This window comes from Chlorocebus sabaeus, chromosome 11 (genome assembly GCF_047675955.1).
Source record: "Chlorocebus sabaeus isolate Y175 chromosome 11, mChlSab1.0.hap1, whole genome shotgun sequence".
NCBI classification, from domain to species: domain Eukaryota; kingdom Metazoa; phylum Chordata; class Mammalia; order Primates; family Cercopithecidae; genus Chlorocebus; species Chlorocebus sabaeus.
The window spans coordinates 107,623,380-107,650,043 of NC_132914.1; the positions used below are offsets into that span (position 1 = coordinate 107,623,380).

The 26,664-nt window shown below is 41.5% G+C and overlaps 2 protein-coding genes and 1 non-coding gene across 13 annotated transcripts in view; 1 reads left to right on the forward strand and 2 right to left on the reverse strand.

Annotated features, from left to right (window-relative positions):
- Positions 1 to 859: 859 nt before the first annotated feature.
- VPS29 (VPS29 retromer complex component) lies at positions 860 to 11,721 on the reverse strand. Of its 5 annotated transcripts, none has more exons than XM_037996540.2 (5): positions 11,614 to 11,650; positions 9,202 to 9,213; positions 6,096 to 6,287; positions 2,409 to 2,644; positions 860 to 1,550 (listed from the first exon to the last, which is right to left on the reverse strand). In XM_037996540.2, the coding sequence occupies exons 1-5, from the start codon at positions 11,614 to 11,616 to the stop codon at positions 1,433 to 1,435; spliced, it is 561 nt and encodes a 186-aa protein (XP_037852468.1). In that variant the 5' UTR covers positions 11,617 to 11,650; the 3' UTR covers positions 860 to 1,432. The 5 variants fall into 5 exon arrangements, with proteins under 5 accessions (XP_037852468.1, XP_037852466.2, XP_037852469.1 ...); XM_037996538.2 differs by lacking the exon at positions 11,614 to 11,650 and adding an exon at positions 10,977 to 11,063; XM_037996541.2 differs by lacking the exon at positions 9,202 to 9,213 and having other exon boundaries at positions 11,614 to 11,721.
- LOC119624043 (small nucleolar RNA SNORD50) lies at positions 6,431 to 6,500 on the reverse strand. Its single transcript, XR_005240132.1, has one exon. It is a non-coding gene; the product is annotated as a small nucleolar RNA SNORD50 (small nucleolar RNA).
- Positions 11,184 to 26,664, forward strand: part of RAD9B (RAD9 checkpoint clamp component B) — a 38,466-nt gene continuing 22,985 nt past the window's right edge. Inside the window, exons 1-6 of one of the 7 annotated variants that reach the window (XM_008004694.3) lie at positions 11,185 to 11,293; positions 13,369 to 13,439; positions 15,137 to 15,292; positions 15,797 to 15,911; positions 22,644 to 22,743; positions 24,814 to 24,920. In XM_008004694.3, the coding sequence (XP_008002885.3) occupies positions 15,236 to 15,292; positions 15,797 to 15,911; positions 22,644 to 22,743; positions 24,814 to 24,920 (379 nt within the window). In that variant the 5' untranslated portion in view covers positions 11,185 to 11,293; positions 13,369 to 13,439; positions 15,137 to 15,235. Of the gene's footprint in view, positions 11,294 to 11,800; positions 11,948 to 13,368; positions 13,440 to 15,136; positions 15,293 to 15,796; positions 15,912 to 22,643; positions 22,744 to 24,813; positions 24,921 to 26,664 lie in introns of those variants that run through there. The other 6 variants (XM_008004688.3, XM_037996536.2, XM_008004691.3 and 3 more) reach the window with 6 other exon arrangements.

Here is a 26,664-nt window from a genome sequence, read left to right on the forward strand (position 1 = left end):
AAAGTAGGTGCTCAATAAATATTTGCTATTTGAATACAACTTTAAAATGTAAATACACATTTTCCCTATCTTATGAAATTGCCACATAAATAACTTGGACTCTCAGACTAGATTAAGTTGGGAGTAGTTACACTAATTTCTTTACATTATATATTACTCTAGTGTGCTTCCTTGCTAAACTTGTATTTTTTTTTTTTTTTTTTTTTTTTTGGAGACGGAGTTACGCTGTTGTTGACCAGGCTGGAGTGCAATGGTGTGATCTCGGCTCACTGCAACCTCCACCTCCAGGATTCAAGTGATTCTTTTTTTTTTTTGAGACGGAGTGTCGCTCTGTCACCCAGGCTGGAGTGCAGTGGCGCGATCTCGGCTCACTGCAAGCTCCGCCTCCCGGGTTCACACCATTCTCCTGCCTCAGCCTCCCGAGTAGCTGGGACTACAGGCGCCCGCCACCTCGCCCGGCTAGTTTTTTGTACTTTTTAGTAGAGACGGAGTTTCACCGGGTTAGCCAGGATGGTCTTGATCTTCTAACCTCGTGATCCACCCGTCTCGGCCTCCCAAAGTGCTGGGATTACAGGCTTGAGCCACCGCGCCTGACCAGGATTCAAGTGATTCTACTGCCTCAGCCTCCCGAGTAGCTGGGATTACAGGTATGTACCACCATGCCTGGCTAATTCTGTATTTTTTGTATAGACAGGATTTCACCATGTTGGCCAGGCTGGTCTTGAGCTCCTGACCTCAGGTGATCCACCTGCCTCAGCCTCCCAAAGTGCTGGGATTAGGGTGTGAACCACTGTGCCCGGCCCCTAAACTTGTATTTTTAAAACTTTTATTAAACCTTGAAAAATGGAAATAGCAACAGTTTGAAGAATCACTGTTAATTTAATGTCAATATGGTATATTATTTAGCAAATAAAATCTGAGTCCAACATTATGACACAATATAAGAGCTCTGAAAGGTCATCTCGTCCACTTCACTTTAATATTTATATGCGTAGTTTCACTTGGTTCCTCATTTTTATGTTTTTTAAAATTAAATACAGGTTATCAAGAAAGTATAAATGAAAGGTAATTGTTTATTACTAGAGAAGAGAAAAATGTATACAAGATAGTCTAGATTCTTTCTCCACATGCACTACTTTTGGAATAAAGTTCCAAATATCAACTTTGAAGATATTTACAAGGATAAATTTTTCTTAACAAGTGACCAATTACTGTGTTGTGGACATTTTTTCACAGAATCCATATACTGTAAACTAAATATATTCTTATAGTTTACAGGAAGCTTAGAGCAATTATGTATTAACAGAGAAGATGGTATTATATTTTACTGCAAAATATTATAAAAGTGATACAATTTTGTGGCTCTTAAATGTTTAACTACTTGATTTCAATAGGACAATGAAAAAAAAAAATCATCAAGACAGGCCTGGCTTTAAGATTTTTTGTATTCAATTCGTTCTACTTTCACATCATCTCCAATTAGCTGATACACATAGGTGACCACTGTAGAAGCCTGGATATCCATCAACACAAATGATGGAATAATGTTTCTAGAAGAAAAAATAAATAATGTCAGTGTTTTGTAGCACAAAGCAGCAGCACTATAAATTTCAATTTAAGATGACTATTTGGATTCAAAGAGAAATCTGTTACAGGTCACATGAACAGTTACCAAAAGATTGCCAAAATGGCTAGATTTATTTAAATGGTCACATGTGGCCGGGCACGGTGGCTCACGTCTGTAACCCCAGCACTTTGGGAGGCTGAGGTGGGCGGATCACCTGAGGTCAGGAGTTCGAGACCAGCCTGGCTAACATGGTGAAACCCCATCTCTACTAAAAATACTAGAATTAGCTAGGCATGGTTGTGGGTACCTATAATCCCAGCTACTTGGGAGACTGAGGCACGAGAATCACTTGAACCCGGGAGACAGAGGTTGCAGTGAGCCAAGATTGTACCACTACACTCCAGCCTAGGTGACAGAGCAAGACTCTGTCTCAAAAAAAAAAAAAAAAAAGGGAGGGGCACATTTTTATGTATGTATGTATGTATGTATGTATGTATGTATGTATGTATGTTTTGAGTCTCGTTCTGTCACCCTGGCTGGAGTACAGAGCCTTAAATGTGGCTCACTGCCGTCTCAACCTCCTGGGCTCAAGGGATCATCTCACCTCAGCCTCCTGTGTAGCTGGGATCACAGGTATGCACCACCACACCCAGCTAATTTTTAAATTTTTTTTGTAGAGACAGGGTCTCAAATTCCTGGGCTCAAGCAACCCGCCCTGGCCTCCCAAAGTGCTGGTATTACAGGCATAAGCCACTGTGCCCAGCCACATTTCTTTTATGAAATGTCACACATGCAATTATTCTACTGAAGTCCCCAAATTCCCAAATTCTGTACTACTCACGTTTCCAAGGCATTATATGCCCCAGTGGCAGAACCTGGATTAATGTAGAATTTATTTTCATGCTCAAATGCTTCAAATTTGTGTGTGTGTCCCGAGATAAGAATGTCCACATCAAACTGCCTCTGCAACAGGGCTAAGCTGGCCATATCTCCCCATGGAATAACTTGATGTCCATGGATCAGACCAATTTTGAACTGTCCAACAGTCACAACTTTCTGTTCTGGATAATTCAGATTCTAATATAAGAAAGAGACATAAGAAAATACGTATTTTAGAGATACTGATGTTTAAAAAAATCAGTTTGCTTAAATATTCAATCTCATGTGGATGTTTTGATGTAGTACCCCACAACACATACATCTATACATTTTTTTTTTTTTGAGACGGAGTCTTGCTATGTTGCCCAGGCTGCAGTGCAGTGGTACCATCTCGGCTCACTAGGTAACCTCCGCCTACCAAGTTCAAGCAATTCTCCTGCCTCCGCCTCCCAAGTGGCTGGGATTATAGGCATCCGCCACCGTGCCCGCCCAATTTTTTTGTATTTTTTAGTAGAGACGGAGTCTCACCATGTTGGCCAGGCTGGTTTCAAACTCCTAACCTCAAGTGATCCACCTGCCTTGGCTTCCCAAAGCGCTAGAATTACAGGCTTGAGCCACTGTGCCCGGCCCACATTTATAAATATTTTATTTCTTCTCAGTTTCTAAGGCTGCAACTATATTTAAAACATAACTTACTCAATATAAACTGGAATTTATCATGCAATCCCTTTGTGTTTATTCCTATAGAATATGGGTTCTTTTGTGCATGTTGTAAATAATTATTCACCCCAAACTTGTGATTTTCCTTTACCTAAGGTATGTAAGTTAGGGTATATTCAAATTATAGCTTAATATAGCCTTAATACTTTCATAGATGGCTTAAAATAATGAGAGCTAACACTTATATAGTACTTAGCATGAGCCAGGCACTACTGTAGAAGTTTTACAAATATCAACTTAATTAATACAAGTGATCCTAGGTTATATTATGATCCCCAGTTTATGGATGATGAAACAGGCACAGAGAGGTTGTTTGTCCTTTCATCTCCCCATCTTTCACCTCCATGCCACCTTTAGTTTCTCCAAACTCTTTTTAAAACACAATAAAAAGACAGTATGCCCTTCAGTTTGGTTTAAGGAACCCCATTAAATAACACAAACCAACATTAATTTATGAAAAGCTTATATTCCCAGAAATACAATATATATGTGTGTGTGTGTATATGTATATACACACACACACACACTCTTTTTTTTTTTTTTGAGATGGAGTCTTGCTCTGTCACCCAGGCTGGAGTGTAGTGGCGCCATCTCAGCTCACTGTAAGCTCCGCCTCCCGGGTTCACGCCATTCTTCTGCCTCAGCCTCCCGAGTAGCTGGGACTGCGGCGCCCGCCACCATGCCTGGCAAATTTTTTTTTGTATTTTTAGTAGAGACAGGGTTTCACCGTGTTAGCCAGGATGGTCTCAATCTCCTGACCTCGTGATCCGCCCACCTCGGCCTCCCAAAGTGCTGGGTTACAGGTGTGAGCCACTGCACTGGCCCAAAATAAAATTTTCAAACTAGAATCAAGTTTATTATGCTACACCATACAATGTTGGCACTGGCAGGGGTCTTAAAAATCATCCATTCCAGTCATATTTACTAAGGATCAGAAGGGGGAAGTAATCTGCCAAAAACCCCATTATTAACTAATGGGAACTCCAGACAGAACTCCTTACTTTTTTTTTTTTTTTTGAGACTGAGTTCCGCTCTGTGGCCCAGGCTGGAGTGCAGTGGCACAATATCGGCTCACTGCTAGCTCCGCCTCCCAGGTTCATGCCATTCTCCTGCCTCAGCCTCCTGAGTAGCTGGGACTACAGGCACCCAGTACCACGCCTGGCTAATTTTTTTGTATTTTTAGTAGAGATGGGGTTTCACCATGTTAGCCAGGATGGTCTCGATCTCCTGACCTCATGATTTGCCCACCTAGGCCTCCCAAAGTGCTGGGATTACAGGCGTGAGCCACCGTACCCGGCCCAGAACTCCTTACTTGTTTTCTTTAAAGTCAGGTTTATTGAGACATGATTTACACAAAGTAAAATCTTACTTTTTCATGTGTAATGATGGGTTTTGACAAATGCACATGGCTGTGTAAGCACTGCTACACTAAAGATACAGAGCAGCTCTATCACTCCTTCAAAACTCCCTCATGCCCTATAAAGTCAACCTTTGAGAAAGGAAGCCACAGGAGGGTTGCTAGCAGAGAAGTAATGTGATCTTACTTCACTTAAAAAGGATCAAGCTGGTTGCTAGTTGGAGAATAAACTTGTTGGAGAAGGAGCAAGAGTAGAATCAGGGCCGGGCGTGGTGGCTCAAGCCTGTAATCCCAGCACTTTGGGAGGCCGAGACGGGCGGATCATGAGGTCAGGAGATCGAGACCATCCTGGCTAACCTGGTGAAACCCCGTCTCTACTAAAAAAATACAAAAAACTAGCCGGGCGAGGTGGTGGGCGCCTGTAGTCCCACCTACTCGGGAGGCTGAGGCAAGAGAATGGCGTAAACCTGGGAGGTGGAGCTTGCAGTGAGCTGAGATCCGGCCACTGCACTCCAGCCTGGGCGACAGAGTGAGACTCCGTCTCAAAAAAAAAAAAGAGTAGAATCAGGAAGTTGGAATACAAGAAAATGATACAGTGGCTTGGAATAAAGTTAGTAGAGGTAGTGGCAGTGAAAAGTTCATAAGAAAAACTTTATAAACTTGGCCAAATGCGGTGGCTCACACCTGTAATCCCAGAACTTTGGGAGGCTGAGGCGGGAGGATCACCTGAGGTCACAAGTTCGAGACCAGCCTTGCCAACATGGCAAAACCCCGTCTCTACTAAAAATAAAAAAAAAAAAGGCCGGGCACGGTGGCTCAAGCCTGTAATCCCAGCACTTTGGGAGGCCGAGATGGGCGGATCACGAGGTCAGGAGATCGAGATGACCATCCTGGCTAACACGGTGAAACCTCGTCTCTACTAAAAAATACAAAAAAAATCGCCGGGCAAGGTGGCGGGCGCCTATAGTCCCAGCTACTTGGGAGGCTGAGGCAGGAGAATGGCATGAACCCGGGAGGCGGAGCTTGCAGTGAGCTGAGATCTGGCCACTGCACTCCAGCCTGGGTAACAGAGCAAGACTCTGTCTCAAAAAAAAAAAAAAAAAAAAAAAAAAAGCTGGGTGTGGTGGTGTGCGCCTGTATTCTCAGCTACTTGGGAGGTTAGGCAGGAGAATTGCTTGAACTTGAGAGGCAGAGGTTGCAGTGAGCCAAGATTATGCCACTGCATTTGAGCCTGGGCGACACAGTAAGACTCCATCTCAAAAAAAACCAAAAACAAAAAAAACTTTATAAACTAAATGACAGCAAAAAACAGTTACAAAGCCACTTTTATTCAGTATCTATTTAGTTAGAATAAGTATTTAATGTTTACTAGGTGATCTAAATCAGTGATTTCAAACAGTAAGGGAGGGGCATGATGTATATGTATAGTAATTTTACATTTGGAAAAGAAAAAGGAAAAAAAAAAAAAAAAAAAGACCTTACCAGTTGAGAAACCCTGGTCTAAAGACAAAGCTTATGTAAGTAAGAATCAAGAAAGGGAGATATTTGAGAAGGGAAAGGGAAATACATCACCTCATCGAAGTCTCCTCTCACAATATGAACATCACCAGCCAGAGTCTTCAGATAGTCATAACTCTCTTTGGTGCAAAGGTTTCCTGTGCAGAGAATGTGCTGAATTTTTCCTGGCACCAGGAGTTTTTTGAATTTAGCTGGCAAACTGTTGCACCGGTGTGGGATGTGCAGATCTCCTAATACCAACACCAACTTTAAAGTGTCAAGGGGAGATAAAGCGTAATGTTAAACATAATGTCAAAACAAAATAGTCTCCTCCTGTAAGCCCCTTTTAAGTCTCATAAGAGATCCCGAATCCCAGAAATTATTCATAGAGTTCCTATCATGACTATTTAATATCAGAAGCTGAATCTGTAGGTATTTTTCTTCAGGTCATCAGCTTTGGGATAGGTTTCATCATTGATATTATAATGACAATTTAAACAGACATACTTATGGTAATATACTTTTTCTAAATCAATCTTATTTTGGTTGTAAACAGTTGTGTATATAAAATGCAGGCAATCATTCTATTTACCAAGAGTGAAATCAGGCATTCTAAAGTGATTTGATTTAGAGACCTATAAATACACTGAATTTTAAAAATTACAAAATATAAAGTATACTACTGGGCCCTACAGAATTTGGCATTTTTAAAGACTGATATGGTAATTCATATTTCTGCAGTTGTAACATGAAATATTAATCCCAGAAACATTAAAATAAATAAATTGTTAATAGAGAAAAATTAATTCTGTAATTTATCTGTACTAGACTGACAACTATTTGCAAGCATAGTAGCCAAAATTTGGCATTTTTGTTACTTCAAACTATTAGGCATACGTTACAGAGATACACAAATAGCCTATGTTTCAGTTTCATTGAGTAAACGTGTGCTTTTGAATTATAATCTTTGATATCTTCACTTTCCTTCATTATTAGAAGTCCTCACTGTCATACTTTTTTGGTCTGGATTAAATTGCATATATACCCTCGGTATAGTTCCCCAACTTAAAAAAAAAATTTTTTTTCCACAATCTTTCATGTATATTACAGCATTAAAACAAAAAAGAGATCAGCTAAACAAGTGATAAATTTAGCATAAGGTGGTTTAGAGCTGCAACACAGATGACAAAAGGAAATTTTGCTTTTAAATATACAAGAATATAAACCCCAATCCTGTAAAATTTTAATTTAAAAATTTCAAGATTTCAGAAACATTAATTTAGTCATTTAACAGAATACTGTTAAAAAGATCATTTAAAAATAGTATCTGTCTGGCTGAGTGTGGTGGCTTACGCCTGTAATCCCAGCACTTTGGGAGGCCGAGGCGGGCAGAATACTTGAGGTCAGGAGGTCGAGACCAGTCTGGCCAACATGGTAAAACCCCGTCTTTACTAAAAAGAAAAATACAAAAGTTAGCCAGGCGTGGTGGCAGGCACCTGTAATCCCAGCTAATTGGGAGGTTGAGGCAGAAGAATTGGTTGAACTCAGAAGGCAGAGGTTGCAGTGAGCTGAGACGGTGCCACTGGCACTCTAGCCTGGGCAACAGCGTGAGACTCTGTCTCAAAACAAACATACAAACAAAAAAATAGTATCTGTCCTCCAAAGGACAACAGAATCAATTTCTTTTTTTTTTTTTTTTTTTTTGAGACAGAATTTTGCTCTTGTTGCCCAGGCTAGAGTGCAATGGTGTGATCTCAGCTCACTGCCACTCTGCTTCCCAGGTTCACGCAATTCTCCTGCTTCAGCCTCCCGCATAGCTAGGATTATAAGCACTTAACACCACGCCCAGCTAATTTTTGTATTTTTAGTAGAAACAGGGTTTCACCACCTGACCTCAGGTGATCCACCCGCCCTAGCCTCCCAAAGTGCTAGGATTATAGGCGTGAGCCATTGCACCCGGCCCAACAGAATCAATTTCTTCACGACGATCAGTATAAGCACCTTCATTCTATACAAAATGTTTTCCTTTACAGATATTCCATGCATAAATGTACATGCCCTTTAACTGCTTTTAAAGGCATGATTATTCTTTAATATTAAGAAAACATTAAATAGCTAATAGGATAAAACAGTTTTGCCACTGCAGACTTTGTAAATGAAAATTAATAAAAAAAAACCCAAAATGTGTGAAATTAAAATGATTACCAAAGAAGCTTGATTCATCTTGCAACAAAAATTAAAATTTTGCAAAGAAAAGGAACTGTTATCAGGACACAGAGTTATCAGGACATAGTTTGTAATCTCAAAGTAACATAAGGTTATGAAATTAGCACACTTTAAATTGTTAAATACGATTCTTCTTTATAAAGACTAGTTTCAGCAGGTATATGACCTATATTAATTATTTCAATGCAGATCTCAGTAGACAAAACATCTGTAAAACTAAAAACCACTGAAGTTTCCACCCTCACTGGTAAGCAACATAAAAGTACCTGGGTATAGAACAATCCTCATTTTAGAGGGGGGATTCCTTCTGATACGGATTGAAGTACATAGTTAGTATGGGAATCTCGCTTTGAGAAAAAGGTAAAAATAATAGATTTCTATATTTAAAAGAAGAACAACCACAACAACCCCAAACTCATAAAAGGGTATATGTCTACAACAGGTTGAAATGTTTGGTACTAATAATGAATGAGCTGTTTAATCTGAATGTACCAGAAAGAACATTAGTAAGACATGGTACTTTATAATGATTGATGATCTAATTCTATAAAGTACTGTGGATTATCCCCAAGACTCAAGACTATTAGCAGTCTAAAGATATAACTGTATGAATGACCACACAATGATTTCAAATTAGTAGGGATCCTTACTAGGACAGAATCCTCTGGTTTCCTGCTGATGACAAAGTTATGGGGAAATAGTGTTACATAACACGTGTCATACTTTGAAACATGTTCCTGCCCAAATTCCACACGTTGACAAATCGGGATAGACATAGATTATACAGTCCTTTAAGAAAGCAAAAGATCCTGGAAATGGCAGTCTTATAACCAACCCAATAAAAGCATGGGAATTTGGTTACTTCCTTTCAACAGACCTTAAAAGGGTGAAAAATCCAGTCAGTAAACAGCCACCCAACCACCATTGTTAGTAGGAGCTAAGTGAAGAAACTTACTCTGTGCCCAGCCTTAGTGGAATGAAGAAGTTGATTGCAGACAGGGGGGATGAAAAAAACAAAAGGGTGAAACATGACCAATGTTAAAAGAAAGCAACAAAAAAATCAAAAAAAGGAGAACAAAAAACCCATACCAAATGAGCAAACAATTGTTAATGATTTCTGAGTGTTATGAAAGAAAATGTTAAAAATCAGCTGTGCTCAAAACAATACCAAAAGAAACATTTGCTTTATTTTTGAACATGACACACACACTTTTTAATAAATTTGTCTTGTCAATTTTTTCTATTTTTCTTAATCTTGTTCTATACATTGACTTCCATCTCTGTTTTCCATTCTGTTTAGATTTTTATAAGGTTTTATAAAATAATGAATTTAGATTTCTACAAGACATTGTGGAAAATTTATCATCAGTAATAGCTTAAAGGCTAACATTTTCTGGATTCTTAGGATCTAATTGTTCAAGTATACGGATTTTAATTATCTTACATTCAAAATTCTAGTAGCTGGAAAATTATGCTGCAGCTAGGTGATCTTTTGTAGCTGATGCAACACAGCACCATGAATACATTATCAAGTGATGAACAAATCAACTAAAGGTGAAGACAAAATAATAAAAACAAACACATTTATCTAGGTAAAACTGGACCTTTCCCACACCTGAATTTGCTGCCCACAGACTCTGGACACTGTACTGAGTGTTGAACGTCTGCATCCTTTGCCAAATAAAATGCTTTTAATCATTAAAGAACTGGCTAATGCTAAATTTTTCCCAGTTCTATTTCATACGAAAAATGATGTTCCAGTACAACTACCCTAAATAAGAGGGCTCACCTTTCAAACAACTTAAGAAACATTAGTATTTTCAAACCATGGCAAGTAATTATGTCTTCTCCCATGGATAGGTGTCTCGAAATTACTGTAAACTGGATTACTTTAAATTGGAGTCTGTTTAGAAGCAAAAATTATAAGCGAGATTAAAGATTTTAAAGACGCATGCACCATAAATCTTTGGCTGCCACGTCTGTAAGTCCCCTCTTGAAAAGGCTGCTTGTCATGCAATAGTAATAATCTTAAAAATGCATGGTTTCTTTGGTTTCCTTGTAAAAATAAAGAAGAATGCAATAAATGTCTATAAGAGGTAGACGTCCCTTTACAGCCAACCTCCATCAACACAAATATGAAGATAATCACAGCTCCATTTCAAACAACTGACCTTTAAGAGTCAAAGGCACCTTTGAAAATACGATTACAGGCCGGGCGCGGTGGCTCACGCCTGTAACCCAGCACTTTGGGAGGCCGAGGCGGGTGGATCACCTGAGGTCGGGAGTTAGAGACCAGCCTGACCAACATGGTGAAACCCCGTCTCTACTAAAAATACAAAAATTTAGCCGGGCATGGTGGTGGGCGCCTGTAATCCCAGTTACTCGGGAGACTGAGGCAGGAGCTGAGGCTTTAACCTGGGCGGCAGAGGTTGCAGTGAGCCGAGATCGCGGCACTGCACTCCAGCCTGGGCGACAGAGCGAGACTCCATCTCAAAAAAAAAAGAAGAAAAATACGATTACAGCTATAAGCCCTCTCTAGTAGAGGCCCCCAATTTTTATGTAGGAAGGTCTGAGGGGCACCAACCTACTGGGGGTGAAGGGGTGATTGCTTGAAGGTGGCTGGAGACTAGGCAAGTCTCCAACACCGGCATTCTCCCCAGAAAAAATGTATATATTCATAAAAATTTCCTAACAATTTCAAGGAGTTCACACATCATTAAGGAATCCTACCCTAAAGGGGCGTAGCAACCCGTGTAAAGAAGTAGTTCCAGCAATTGCAAGCGCCAAATCCCGCCCTCTGAGCGCACACCTGTTCATTTCAATGGCAGCTGGATGTTATTTCAGGGGCGAAGAGGGTCGTTTATTCCCTTTCCCTAGATGGGAAACTTAAACGGGTACGAAATTCTGCTCGCTACTTCCCGTTCTGCATTCGAGAGGCCAGCTTCCACCACTACACCCCAACCAGCGGGAGATGCTTTTTGCGGGAAAGGAGTAGGAAACGTCTGGAAACAGAGGAGGACCGTGCCCCTATCCCCGGAACACTCGAGGTATAGAATCAATGGCCTTCCCTGGCTCGGGAGTGCGGGTCTCGTGACAGGTCGGGCAGCTTAGATGGGCCTTTTTACCCCTTGGATGGCCTCTGGCCCCTTGGGGCCGGGACACGAGACCTAGGCCAGCCGCACCCAGAGGTGGCCGCTCCCTTCCTTCCCTAGCCCTCTTCCTGGGCCTTTCCCAGGCCAGCGCGTGGGCCCTGACGCCGAGGCCTCCGGGATTTCCCAATCCCTCCTCCTGGGACTCCCCACAGCTCCCAACAACGCAGCACCCCAGCCGAGAGCCAGGCCTCTGTCGCCACAGCTGCAGCCCTCACCATCCTGTCACCGGGCTCCGCTCAGTCACCACCACCGCCGCCGCCCTCTTCCTCAAGCTCCTCGGCGACCCGCCTACTTAACCGCAACCAATGAGCACAGAGGGCGACAGAAACTGCCGTACGGAGGCCCGCACGGGCCCTTGCCCGCTGTAAAGCTGTTTGGGAACTTGTGGAGGCGGGGTGGTAGAGTACAGAGACAAGCTCGCGAAGCTTCGAAAAGCGCGCGCAACATCCGGGCACCTGGGCCGTCGAGCGGAGGTGCGCCTTCCGGGCCTGCTTTTAGAGCGTATGGCAGCCATGCTTAAGTGCGTGATGAGCGGCGGTCAGGTGAAAGGTGGAGCGGCCTTTGTTGTCTTCCCATTTAGCAGAGGGAAAAGCAGACGTTAATAGGTCGTCCCTACCGTCGTCTAATTTTTCCTCTTTGCCTTTATGTGCAAGGACTGAGGACGCACGCCCTGGCCACAGCCCCACCCACTTAAGGTCCTGTTAGCTTCTGAGGGGAGCATGAGGACCCATCTCATGTTACTTAAAGGCAGATGTAATATGGGTGGTATCCGGGAAATAGGGTTGTACCATCGGGCCACAAACTCGGGAAGCTGAGGACTGCATGGGGAGGAGTTGAGATAAAAAAAATAATGCTTGGACAGTAAAAGTATTTTTTGTGCCAAGAGAAAAGCATTAACCTGTTTGGTTTTTTTTTTCCCCAGAGTCTACCATTTTTTAAAATGTTTGACCTTGGAAAAGTCACTAAATCTCTTTGAAGCTCGGTCTCTAAAACCGAAACGGGGGTAATGAGCACCTTCGTCAGAGTTTGTTTGGAGTCAGTGAAATGGAAATGCATGTAAAGAGCCCAGTAATAGCTGGAATGTACAAAAACTATTAGTATTGTAAACGGCGCTTTCAAAATGGAAATTAGGCCGGGCGCCTTGGCTCACGCCTGTAATCCCAGCACTTTGGGAGGCCAAAGCGGGTGAATCACCTTAGGTCGGGAGTTCGAGACCATCCTGGCTAAGACGATGAAACCCCGTCTCTACTAAAAATACAAAAATTAGCCGGGTACGGGGTAGGCTCCTGTAATCCCAGCTACTTGGAAGGCTGAGGTGAGAGGATCGATTGAGCCTGGGAGGTCGAGGCTGCCGTGAGTTGAGCTCGCGCCACTGCACTCTAGCCTGGGAGTCAAGAGTGAGACTCTCTCAAAAAAAAAAAAAAAAAAAAAAAAGAACATTAACAGTGTCATACGGGATCAGACTAGTGTGTTTTCCCGCCCTAAATGTGTTTTGTGGTGGGGAAGTCTGGCTACCCTCAAACATCAGAGATGTATGTTGAATACCCCTGATTTCTCACTCATGACTTGTTGTGACTTCGATATCAAGCTATCAAAACCTCTTCAGATTATCTTCTCCATGCACTGTTTTCACAGTTTTTGGGGGAGTCAAATACATTTATCTAAATGAACTTGTAAAATATATTAGTATGGAAATTGGTTCGCCACAGTAGCTCCATGTAACACTGTAAAGATATAGAAGGATGAATTTCGGTCAGTTTTATCATTTCACATACTACAAATTTATTGAGCCCTTTCTATGTGTCTGGCATTTTGCCAAGGGTATACTGTATAAAAGTAATATAGCATTAGTCTATAAGATACTGTTCTTTTTGAATTTCTCCAGTCCTCTGAATGCTGAACTAGTCTTGTGATTTGTTTTCATTGTTAGAGGGAAAGAATATAAGCATCACCTTTCTTTTTCTCCATAGTATTTGGGAAAGCAGTTCAAGCTCTATCACGAATTAGTGACGAGCTCTGGCTAGACCCATCTAAAAAAGGTGTAAGTAAGAAAGTTAATAGATCATGTATTAAGGCAAGAGGAGATGTTTAAAGATCCCAGTCCAGATTGAATGTTAACTGGGAAATCCAGAAGTTTTAATTATCCCTTTCACTGTTTATCTTTATTTTACATATCTGAATATACTTAGAGCATAGTAAAGTTGAAAATATGCGGATAAGCTTGATTGATTTAAACTGGAAGTCACAAGCTGGTCGTCAAGAGACTGGCTACGGTCTGCAGGAATGTTTGTTGGCCTGTACTGTTTTTGTTTTTGTTTTTTTTTTTAATTTGAAATAATTTCCAACATTTAAAAATTGAGGCCGGGTGCAGTGGCTCACGCCTGATATCTCAGCACTTGGGGAGGCCGAGGTGGGTAGATTACCTGAGGTCAGGAGTTCGAGACTAGCCTAGCCCACATGGTGAAACTCCGTCTCTACTAAAAATATAAAAATTAGCCTGGCATGGTGGTGGGCACCTGTAATCCCAGATACTCGGGAGGCTGAGGTGGGAGAATTGCTTGAACCCAGCAGATGGAGGTTGCAGTGAGTGAACTGACATGGTGCCACTGCACTCCAGCCTGGGCAACAGAGTGAGACTCTGTCCCCCCTCTCAAAAAAATGAGAGAGTCCAATTTTTCCTGCTTCTCATGAAAATTCAGAAGACCTAACAGTTTTGGGACTGCATTCATTCCCAAGTGGAAGTAGTTGGCTGAAACTGAATAATGGTTTCCTCCCTTAGACAAGGTGTGAGACCACCAATATGCTGTAACTCCCTTATGTATTGCCTTCTGCCATTTCACACATTAAGGTTAAGGCCCATGACTGGGTGTGGTAGTTCACAAATGTAATTCCAGCACTTTGGGAGGCTGAGATGGGAGGATCACTTGAGCCCAGGAGTTCGAGACCAGCCTGAGCAACAAAGCAAGACCTTACCTGTCTCTACAAAAAATTTTTAAAAATTAGTCCGGTGAGGTCTTGTGTGCCTGTAGTCCCAGCTACTTGGGAGACTGAGAGGAGGGAGGATTGGTTGAGGTCAGGTGTTTGGAGGCTGCAGTGGTACCATTGCACTCAGCCTGGCCAACAGGCTATTTTATTTTATTTTTTTTGAAAAAGTAAATAAAAGGCCATTGTAGGCATTTACTATTTTATGTTTTCAACATGCAAACTTTTAGATTTAACACATATATGTATTCAATATAACATATACATATATGTATACACCTATATATACATATGTAGATATATATACATGTATGTACACCTATATATGTATATATAGGTGTATAATAAATGAACAGACTTGTCCTGAATATCATTTAAACTATCAAGTATATAATATAGGTTATGTCCTGTGTATATATAGGTGTACATGTATGTATATATATGCAAATTCAATACAGACTGTATAGGGCAGTCCATAATTAACATCACATGTTCTTATTTGAACACATTTAACTGTGATGTTAAACATAATGAAATTTTCTGAATCAAGCTATTATTTAAAGAAAGTTTATTTTCTCCTAAATTTTTTTAAAATAAAAAAATAGAGGTGAAGTTTTGCTCTGTTGGCCAGGTTGGTCTCAGACTCCTGGCTTCAAGCCATCCTCCTGCCTTGGCTTCCCCAAGTGCTCAGATTACAGGTTCATGGGAGCCACCATGCCCAACCTTTCCTAAATAGTTTTTATCTTATTTTTCTAGCTTGCTCTACGATGTGTGAATTCTTCTCGGTCAGCATACGGATGTGTCCTGTTCTCTCCTGTGTTTTTTCAACATTATCAATGGTCAGCTTTAGTGAAAATGAATGAAAATGAACTTGACACAACACTGAATTTAAAATGCAAATTAGGAATGAAGGTAAATATAAGTGGCCCTGATTTTCTCTTATTCTGTAGAAATATTCATTATATAGGACATAATCTGTATTCTATACTTAATAGTTTAAATGGCATTCAGGACAAATCTGTTCATTACTACTATTATTTTTGAGACAGAGTCTCACTTTGTTACCTAGGCTGGAGTGCAGTCGTGCAATCTTGGCTCACTGCAACCTCCTCCTCCCAGTTTCAAGTGATTCTCGTGCCTCAGCCTCCCGAGTAGCTGGGATTATAGGCTTGCACCACCATGCTACGCTAATTTTTGTATTTTTAATAGAGATGAGGGTTTCGCCATGTTGGCCAGGCTGGTCTTGAACTCCTGACCTCAAGTGATCTGCCCACCTTGGCCTCCCAAAGTGCTGGGATTACAGGCGTGAGCCACCGCACCTGGCCAAGTCTGTTCATTTATGAATGCGTATACTTTTGTTTTTAAAATGAATCAACGGTGTTAAGTATGTGCTTAATATGTATATTTCTGTTACAGTCAATTTTGCCCATCTTTAGATGTCTGAATTCCCTTGAAAGAAATATAGAGAAGTGCAAAATATTCACCAGATCTGACAAATGCAAAGTAGTTATTCAATTCTTCTACAGACATGGTAGGTATAATTAAAAGTGGTTTAAAATACTGTGTTTTTTTCTCAATAGTTTTCATGTTTAGAACATTGATATTTCATGTCAAGACTTCTCATTACATTATTGCTTAGAGTGTGTGTAGTTAAGTGGTAGGGCAGTTTGAAGTATTATCCTTTTTTTTTTTTTTTTTTTTTTTTTTTGAGATGAGGTCTTGCTCAGTCGCCAAGGCTGGAGTGCAGTGCTACCACCTTAGCTCACTGCAACCTCCACTTCATGGGTTCAAGCAGTTCTCCCGCCTCAGCCTCCCAAGTAGCTGGGATTACAGGCACCTGCCATCATGCCCAGCTAATTTTTGTATTTTTAGTAGAGACGGGGTTTCACCATGTTGGCCAGGGTGATCACGAACTCCTGGCCTCAGGTGATCTGCCCGCCTGCCTCAGCCTCCCAGAGTGCTGGGATTACAGGCGTGAGCCACTGCACCTGGCCTGAAGTATTATCTTCCCTGTCACTGTAGAAGTATTGTAAGATGATTGGTATTTCTTTTTTTGACTTGTCAGTGGCACAAGCTTTGCCTGCATACAGCCTAATTTTTTTAAATATCTATATGAATTCAAACGGTTGTTCTAAAATTTACTAGCTGCTTGATTTTATTTATATATATATATATATATTTTTTTTTTTTTAATTTTGAGATGGAGTTTCGCTCCTGTTGCCCAGGCTAGAGTGCAATGGCACGATCTTGGCTCACTGTAACCTCCATCTCCCAGGTTCAAGCGATTCTTCTGCCTCAGCCTCCTGAGTAGGTAGGATTACAGGCATGCTCTACCACACCTGGCTAATTTTGTATTTTTAGTAGAGACAAGGTTTTTTTTTTTTTTTTTGAGACGGACTCTTGCTCTGTCGCCCAGGCTGGAGTGCAGTGGCGCGATGTCGGCTCACTGCAAGCTCCGCCTTCTGCGTTCATGCCATTCTCCTGCCTCAGCCTCCCGATTAGCTGGGACTACAGGCACCCGCCACCACGCCCGGCTAATTTCTTGTATTTTTTAGTAGAGACAGGGTTTCACTGTGTTAGCCAGGATGGTCTCGATCTCCTGACCTTGTGATCCGCCCGCCTCTGCCTCCCAGAGTGCTGGGATTACAGGCGTGAGCCACCGCGCCCAGCCAGAGACGAGGTTTTACCATGTTGGTAAGGCTGGTCTCAAACTCCTAACCTCAGCTGATCCGCCTGCCTCAACCTCCCAAAGTGCTGGGATTACAGGTGTAAGCCACTGCTCCTGGCCATATTTCTTAATTTAATCTTTTTTTTTTTTTTTTTTGAGACGGAGTCTCGCTCTGCCGCCCAGGCTGGAGTGCAGTGGCCGGGTCTCAGCTCACTGCAAGCTCCGCCTCCCAGGTTCACGCTATTCTCCTGCCTCAGCCTCCCGAGTAGCTGGGGCTACAGGCGCCCGCCACCTCGCCCGGCTAGTTTTTTGTATTTTTTAGTAGAGACGGGGTTTCACCGTGTCAGCCAGGATGGTCTCGATCTCCTGACCTCGTGATCCGCCCGTCTCGGCCTCCCAAAGTGCTGGGATTACAGGCTTGAGCCACCGCGCCCGTCCTCTTAATTTAATCTTACATTTATTATAATACATTTTTATTTCAGCATTTATTTATAGTCTTTAAATTGTTTCCTATAAAATACTAATAATTTAACATTATTTTTTTCTTCTTTGAACTTCAGTTCATTTAATAGCAGAATGATTCAAAGAGCATAATTAAAAGCATAGCAAACCTTGACATCACAAAGATGTGGGTGTAAATTCTTCTCCACTTCTTATTAGCTTTGGGACTGTGCATAAGGTCTCTGAATCTTCATTCCTTACTGTGAAGTGGAGATGATCTTGCCTACCTACAAGTTACAGAGTGATTGTGAGGATGAAGTGAGATCACATATGTAAAGTACATACCGCAGTACCTGCCCCGGAGGAGTACTTGATAGTGACCGCTGTTACTATAATTATCCTCTTCCTGCCGGGCACGGTGGCTCAAGCCTGTAATCCCAGCACTTTGGGAGGCCGAGACGGGCGGATCACGAGGTCAGGAGATCGAGACCATCCTGGCTAACACGGTGAAACCCCGTCTCTACTAAAAAGTACAAAAAACTAGCCGGGCGAGGTGGCGGGCGCCTGTAGTCCCAGCTACTCCGGAGGCTGAGGCAGGAGAATGGCGTAAACCCGGGAGGCGGAGCTTGCAGTGAGCTGAGATCCGGCCACTGCACTCCAGCCTGGGCGACAGAGCGAGACTCCATCTCAAAAAAAAAAAAAAAAAAATTATCCTCTTCCCTTATCTCCAACTAGATTTTAGACAACCAAGTATTCAGTTTCTGGAAGTATCTCTCAAGTAGCTTGAATCATGTCCAATAAGTATTTGTGATTGGTTAATTATTTTATAGTTTTTGTAGGGTAGTTATATGATACTATGCTTTAGATTACAAGTAACAGGAATAAAAACAGATGGTCCAACTCAAACTAGCCTAAAAAATAAGAAGTATTGGCTCATGTAAACAAGAAATTCAAAATTAGGTCACAGGCATTTTTTTTGTATGTTTTTGTTCTTAATTTTTGTAGAGTCAGGGTCTCATCATGTTGCCCAGGCTGGTCTCAAACTCCTGGGCTCAAGCAATTCTCCTGCCTTGGCCTCCCAGAGTGCTGGAATTACAGGCATGAGCCATGGCCATGATTTGATCCAGGGTGCAGCTTCTTTTCTTTTCTTTTTTTTTTTTTCTTTTAAACAAAGTCTCACTCTGTCACCCAGGATGGAGCAGGATGAAGTGTAGTGGTGTGATCTTGGCTTACTACAGCCTTGACTTCCCAGACTCAGGTGATCCTCCTACTTCAGCCTCCTGAGTGACTGGGATCACAGGAGTGTGCCACCATGCCTGGCTAACTTTTTTTTTTGTTTGTTTGTTTTTTTTGGGACGGAGTCTCGCTCTGTTGCCTAGGCTGGAGTGCAGTGGTGCCATCTGGGCTCACTGCAAGCTCTGCCTCCCAGGTTCATGCCATTCTCCTGCCTCAGCCTCCAGAGTAGCTGGTACTACAGGCGCCCGCCACTATGCCCGGCTAATTTTTTGTTGTATTTTTAGTAGAGATGGGGTTTCACTGTGTTAGCCAGGATGGTCATGATCTACTGACCTCGTGATCTGCCCGCCTCGGCCTTCCAAAGTGCTGGAATTACAGGCATAAGTCACCATGCCCAGCTCTAATTTTTTATATTGTTCGTAGAGACACGGTTTCACCATGTTGCCCAGGCTGGTCTTGAACTCCTGGGCTCAAGCGGTCTGCTTGCCTCAGTCTCCCAAATTCTGGGATTACAGGAGTGAGCAAGTGCACCCACCACACCTGGCTAATTTTTTGTTTTCACACCTGGTTAATTTTTTAAAAAATGCTAGTAGATACAAGGTCTCACTGTGTTTCTGAAGCTGGTCTCAAACTCCTGAGCCAGGCAGTCCTCCTGCCTCAGCCTCCTAATGTGCTGGAATTACCAGTGTGATCCACCATGCCCAGCCTGGGAAGGCAGTCTAAGAGGAAGGAACAGTGTGAAAAAATACAGGTTGAGGGTGTCTAGTGTGTGCTTATAAGAAAAAGGGAAGAAAGCAAGAAGCAAGAATGGAGCATTGGGGATGACAAAGAAAAGACACTTCTCAGCTTGTACATCCTCAGCAATACCAATATTCACTTGATTCAAATATTTGTTATACAGGTATAAACACACTTATATATGCATAGGTTATTTCTAAAGAGCACCTAAGAAACTGGTAGCAGTAGTTGCTTCTGTGGAGATTCTGGGGTGGCAGGAGTCAGGGATGGAGGGTGACTCACTTTCACTGTTCTTTTATATCTTTTGCATTTTGTCCTATGTGCATCTATTACCTATTCCACCAAAAGTAACTTGAAAATATTTTTTAAATAGGTAAAATATGTCATCTTTTGAGCTTTGTGTCTTGCCAAAACAGCAGTCACAGCGATCCCTTTAAAATAGGTCATATTATGTCAGTTCAGTGCTCAGAACTCTCCAGTAGCTCCCCATTTTACCCAGGGTAAAAGTCAAAGATCTCAGAATGGCCTGTAAGGTCCTCCATGATTCAGAAGCCCTGGCATGTTTCCTCCTCAGAGTGTATGCCCTGCTGCCTTGCCTATTGTTTTAGTCATTTATTTTCTTGCTGTCTATCTCCCCTCTGTAAAATGTTAGCCCTGTGAAGACAGATTTTTGTCTGATTTGTTCTCTGCTAGTTGCAGCTTCTAAAATAGTTCCTTATATGGTAGATCGCACACAAAAAAAATTGTCACAAATTATCTGCAGCCCCTCCCTTCAATACCTGGAGTATGTTTTCTCATTTTGAATTTCGGCCGGCCTTAGATTTGCTTTGATACCAGTAGAATGCACTGTAAGTGATATGTTTGAATTCCAAGCTGAGTCCTGTCAGCTTCCACTGTTGCCCTAAGAACCTTTCCACCAGCATGAGAACAAGCATGGAATGGCTTTCTGGAGGATGAAAAAAACAGGTGACAGGCCTTAGCCATTTCAGTTGTCCCAGTTGAGGCCCCAGACATGAGAGTGAGGCCATCCTAGCTACCGCATAGGGATACTGTGAGGATCAGAGAGAATGTATGTAATATGTATGTAACAGTTCCTGGCACATAGGTTCATTCTCTCTCCTCTTCCTTTAAAAGGAAAATAATTCAGCCTGGGCGACATGGAGAAACCCTGTCTCTACCAAAAATACAAAAATTAGCTGGGTGTGGTAGAGTGTGCCTGTAGTCCCAGCCACTAGGGAGGCTGAGATGGGAGGATCACTTGAGCCTGGGAGTTGGAGGTTGCGCTGAGTTGAGATCACACCACAACAGTCGAGACCCTGTCAAAAAAAAAAAAAAAAAAAGGAGGAAGGGAGGGAGGAAGGGAGGGAAAAGAAGGGAAGGAAAAGAAAATAGAATTAACAAACCAGATGTTGAAATCTGTCAAAAGTCCTTTTCAGAAATACCAGTCCTGGATGGAAGGTACTAAAAGAGAGTAATAGAGATATGATCTGTAGTCTGTAGTGATCTGCAATCACTATTTTACACACAATTTAAGAAACTACCTGTATTTTGGAGATTTCTCAAAAAACTAAAAATAGAACAACCATACAGTACAGCAATCCCACTACTGAGTATTTATCCAAAGGAAAAATAAATAAATATATCAAAGAAATACCTACATCCCTGTGTTTATTGCAGCACCATTTATAATAGCAAAGCTATGGAATCAACCTAAGTGTCTATTAGTGGACTAATGGATAAAGAAAATGTAGTATATATACACAGTGGAATACTATTTGGCCATAAAAATAATGAAATCTTGCCATTTGCAGCAATGTGGATGGAACTAGAGGTCATTATGTTAAGTGAAATGAGCCAGGCATAGAAAGACAAGTATTGCATGTTCTCACAATGTGGACACTAAAAAGTTATTCTCATGGAGGTAGAGAGTAGAATGGTAGATACCAGAGGCTGGGAATGGTGTGTGGGTGAGTATGAAGAGAGGTTGGTTAGTGGGTACAAACATACAGTCAGGTAGAAGTAATGAGTTCTATGTTGGGTAGCAGAGTAGGGTGACTATAAGTTAGCATCAGTGTATTCTGTGTTTCAACATAGCTAGGACAGAGGACTTAAAATGTTCTTAACACATAGAAATGGTAAATATTTGAGGTGATGCACACCGCAGATATCCTGGCTTGATAATTACACAGTCTATGCATGTAACCAAATATCTGTCACATGTACCCCATACATTTTTTCTTTTTTCTTTTTTTTTGATTTTGAGACAGAGTCTCGCTGTGTTGCCAGGCTGGAGTGCAGTGGTGCGATCTCGGCTCACTGCAACTTCTGCCTCCCGGGTTCAAGTGATTCTCCTGCCTCAGCCTCCTGAATAGCTGGGATTACAGGCACGTGCCACCACGCCTGGCTAGTTTTTTGTATTTTAGTAGAGATGGCGTTTCACCATGTTGGCCAGGATAGTCTCTATCTCCTGACCTCATGATCCACCCACCTCAGCCTCCCAAAGTGCTGGGATTACATTCTTGAGCCACTGCGACTGGCCCTTTTTGTTTTGTTTTGTTTTTCTTTTTGAGACAGAGCCGCACTCCACCCAGACTGGAGTGTACAGTGGCATGATCTTGGCCCACGGCAACCTCCACCTCCCAAGTGCAAGCGATTCTTGTGCCTCAGCCTCCCAGGTAGCTGGGATTGCAGGCATGCACCACCATGCCTGACTGATTTTTGTATTTTTAGTAGAGACAGGGTTATGCCATGTTGACCAGGCTGGTTTTGAACTGGCCTCAATTGATCCACCTGCCTTGGTCTCCCAAAGTGCTGGGATTACAGGCATGAACCAACGTGCCTGGCCACATGTACCCCATAAATATTTTAAAATACCATGTATCAATAAAAATATACTAACAACAACAAAAAAAAAGAAGGAGGAGGAGGGAACTGCCTGTATTTCAAAGGAATTTGGGAACTCTCCTGCCTGATTGGTCAGAAGGTATGACATATTGCTAGGTGTCCACTAGGGAGCGATAAACACATTTAATTAAGGAATAGTGCTTCTCCAAGGTATATGTACTTGCCAGATAGTAGATGTTACTTTATTACTTTAATTCGGCTGTGAAACTTAAAGACTTCTTTAATTTGTTAATTTTGTACTTAAAGTTATTAAGAGATGGCTTTATTCTTTTTAAGGTATTAAAAGGACTCATAATATATGTTTTCAAGAAAGTCAGCCTTTGCAAGTTATTTTTGACAAGAATGTTTGTACTAATACACTAATGATTCAACCAAGGTAATGAGTTCTCTGCTGTCAATTTTTTTTCCCCTGAATACAGTATGATCATGGAGTGAAGAATCAGTGCCCTAGAGCTTTTCAGTCAGTAAATTTTTTTTTTTTGGATACGGAGTCTCGCTCTGTCGCCCAGGCTGCAGTTCAGTGGTGTGATCTCGGCTCATTGCAAGCTCCGCCTCCCAGGTTCACGCCAGTCTCCTGCCTCAGCCTCCTGAGTAGCTGGGACTACAGGTGCCCACCACCACGCCCAGCTAATTTTTTTGTATTTTTAGTAGAGACGGGGTTTCACCATGTTAGCCAGGATGGTCTTGATCTCCTGACCTTGTGATCCACCTGCCTCGGCCCCTCAAAGTGCTAGGATTGGAGGCGTGATCCCACCACCACACCCGGCCAGAACATTTTTTTTTTTAAGCTAACGTTTGACTTGGAGAAATCACCATACAGGGACAAGAGGAAACTTTGATAAAGATAATAGTGGATAATAACTAATGGTAGCAATAATAATTTAGCGACCCAAGAAAGTTCTAAAAACACCCCATCAGTGGCTTTCTATATCAAGTTGCATTTATATGATTCCTTTCTGAATCTTAGAACACAGAACTTGAGGAAATTTTAACATTTTTTATGTAAAATGATTTTGGCCCTAAGTATTAACAGTTTTTTCCTCTAGATAGTGTGGCATATTTGTCTTGAAATTTGAAAATTGGAACTTGTTATTTGAAAGTGCATCCAATTTTCAGTTTAGCTGTAGCATTAAACATTAACATTACTTTGTGAGCCAAAATATATTTTATCCATATTGTTTTAAAATTATTATTATTATTATTGAGACAAAGTCTCCCTCTGTCACCCAGGCTGGAGTGCAGTGATGTGATCTTGGCTCACTGTAACCTCCACCTCCTGGGTTTAAACAATTCTTGTGCCTCAGCTTCCCGAGTAGCTGGGACTACAAGTGCGAACCACCATGCCCGGCTAAATTTTGTATTTTTTGTAGAGACAGGGTTTCGCCATGATGCTCAGGCTGATTGAGACAAAATTCTGAGTTCAAGTGATCCACCTGCCTTAGCCTCCCAAAGTACTGGGATTACAGGTGTGAGCTACCCCACCTGGTCCTTCCTTCCTTCATGTTGTCATTTTTTTGTATCAGATTATTTGGTATCTTCTATAACTGCCCCCGCTTAACACTGGAAAAGTTCCCAAATGAATTTTGTAGGTGTTCCTGACATTTTGATATCAAGAAACACTGCGAAACCAATGTCTAACATCAGATTAACACCAAGATTACATAAATTCTAAGAATTTTATTTTTATCTTAATAATACTTCAATGTCAAAAGGAGTGCAGAACTTCTAATACAACAATAAAAAAACCCAGCTATAAAAAATAAGTAAAGAATTTTAATAGTCATTTCTTCAAAGAAAATGGCAATAAGCACTTGAAAAGATGCCCAACATCATTAGTCATTAGGGAAATGCAAATCAAACAGTTTTCAATCTGTGAATTATGTCATATGGGAATTATATCGCAATAAAACTGTTTTGAAAAAAGGAGGCAGAATAAAAGGGCGTTTGGGATGTCAAGAGAAGCTTGAAAGCAATGGGTAACAGTCGAGGAAAGGAACAGAGGGAAAGAATATAGACAGCAGGCTGCCTAGAAACCTCTGCCCCCTCATCTAGGTCTCCAGCATAATTCACCTGAATTGTTTTTGAACAGCTTCACTTTGCAATATCTCCCTTTACAGTATGAACTGGGGCGTAAGTGACTGGGCATATAAAAACATAGAATTAAAGATATTTTATTCTGGAATTTTGTTTGTACTGCAGCATTCATGTGTTTTATTAAGGATATATTTTGCTATTCTCTTGGCCTTCAAATGAAGTTATAATTTTAAAATAAGCTGAAAATATAGTAGCTTATGTATAAGAAAGAAGATAGGAGTTTGGGTAAATTTTTGTAAACCCAGGCCACGTAATTATTTATTTCCAGATTAGAGATTTGAGTCCCAGTTAATAAGTTATGTCTTTCTGTTTGTTTTTCAAAAAATGTTATACTGTTGTTTACATTTTATAGATTGCTTGCTGATGCCATTGTTCTTTTTACATCAAGTCAAGAGGAAGTTACTCTTGCTGTTACTCCACTGAATTTTTGCCTCAAGAGTTCTAATGAGGAATCAATGGGTAAGGATTGTATCTGAAATGGTGTTTTGATGGGTTATTACTTTCTTTCTCTTGATTACTAACCATACTGCAAATATTAATGGCATAATTTTATTCCTGTCTAAAAAGCAGTAAGATGTAGAAAGGTTGGAAAAAGTTTTAAGAGATCCAACAAGTTTAACACAATCAGCAATTAAAATATTTGGCTTTGAAATTCAGGTCGTTTTAAAATTAGGAGAATGGGGCCAGGTGCTGTGGCTCCCGCCTGTAATCCCAGCACTTTGGGAGGCTGAGGCGGGTGGATTACCTGAGGTCAGGAGTTCAAGACCAGCCTGGCCAACGTGGCGAAAACCAATCTCTACTAAAAATAAAAAAATTAGCTGGGTGTGGTGGCTCGGGCCTGTAATCCCAGCTATTCAGGAGGCTGAGGCGGGAGAATTGCTTGAATCTGGGAGGTGGAGGTTGCAATGAACCGAGATTGCACCACTGCACTCCATTGCCTGGGCGACAGAGACTCTGTCTCAAATAAAATGAAAATTTGCTAGGGTCTTTTGGCACAACAAGCTGTTTGAGACTCTCTGACCTTAGATAATATGTTTTTGGTGACAGCAGTAAGGAGAGGATACAAAGGAAAGAACTATTATTTTAAAGTGAAAAACCAGTAGAACCAGGGCTTAAGTTGGGTCACATGACTTTTGTAGTGTTTAGTTTGTGCCAGGTTCTGTTCTAAATAGTTTACATTTATGAAGTCATTTGATCTTCGTAATAACTCTAAGATGTATGTAGGTACTATTATTATCCCCAGTTTACATATGAAGAAATTGAAAGTACATATAAAGCACATACGAAGCAGTTAGACACTTTGGGAGGCTGAGGCAGGAGGATCACTTGAGGGGACTTACCAGCCTTGGCAACATAGTGACACCTCATCTTTATAAAACATAAGAAAAATAGCCAGGCATGGTGGTGCACACCTGTAGTCTCAGCTACTTGGTAGGCTGCAGTGGAAGGATTGCTTGAGCCATGATTGTACCACTGCACTCCAGCCCAGGCAGCACAGCAAGATCCTGTCTCAAAAAAAAAAGAACAAAAACAAAAACAATTTGAAGCACAGAGAAACTGGCTTGCCTGGTGTCACAAATTGCCTAGTGAAAGGGTCTGTTTTATGCACCATCATGCCATCTCTGAATAAAAATGGCCATTTAGTAACCAGGAGAAACTGTCCCTTGTGAGTAGCTTTCTAATGAAGTTATAGTTACAGTTGACTGGCAATCTAGTTGTTTAATCTTATTATTAAACTTCTTCTGTGCTAGTATATTGGGAGTGACGTGAGCCTTCTTGTTGGAGATGAATGTATATTTAAGACATTGTTTGATTCTTTAAAAAATATATCATTTGGCCGGGTGCGGTGGCTCACGCCTGTAATCCCAGCACTTCGGGAGGCTGAGGCAGGTGGATCACAAGGTCAGGAGATTGAGACCATCCTGACGAACATGGTGAAACCCCGTCTCTACTGAAATACAAAAAATTAGCGGGGCATGGTGGTGTGCACCTATAGTCCCAGCTACTTGGGATGCTGAGGCAGGGGAATCACTTGAACCCAGGAGGCAGAGGTTGCAGTGAGCTGAGATCACACCACTGCACTCCAGCCTGGTGACAGAGCAAGACTCTGTCTAAAATAATAATAATAATAATAAATATATATATGTCACTCAATCTTTGTTCTTATTACTTCAACAGTTGATATTCATTGAAGAAAATTAAA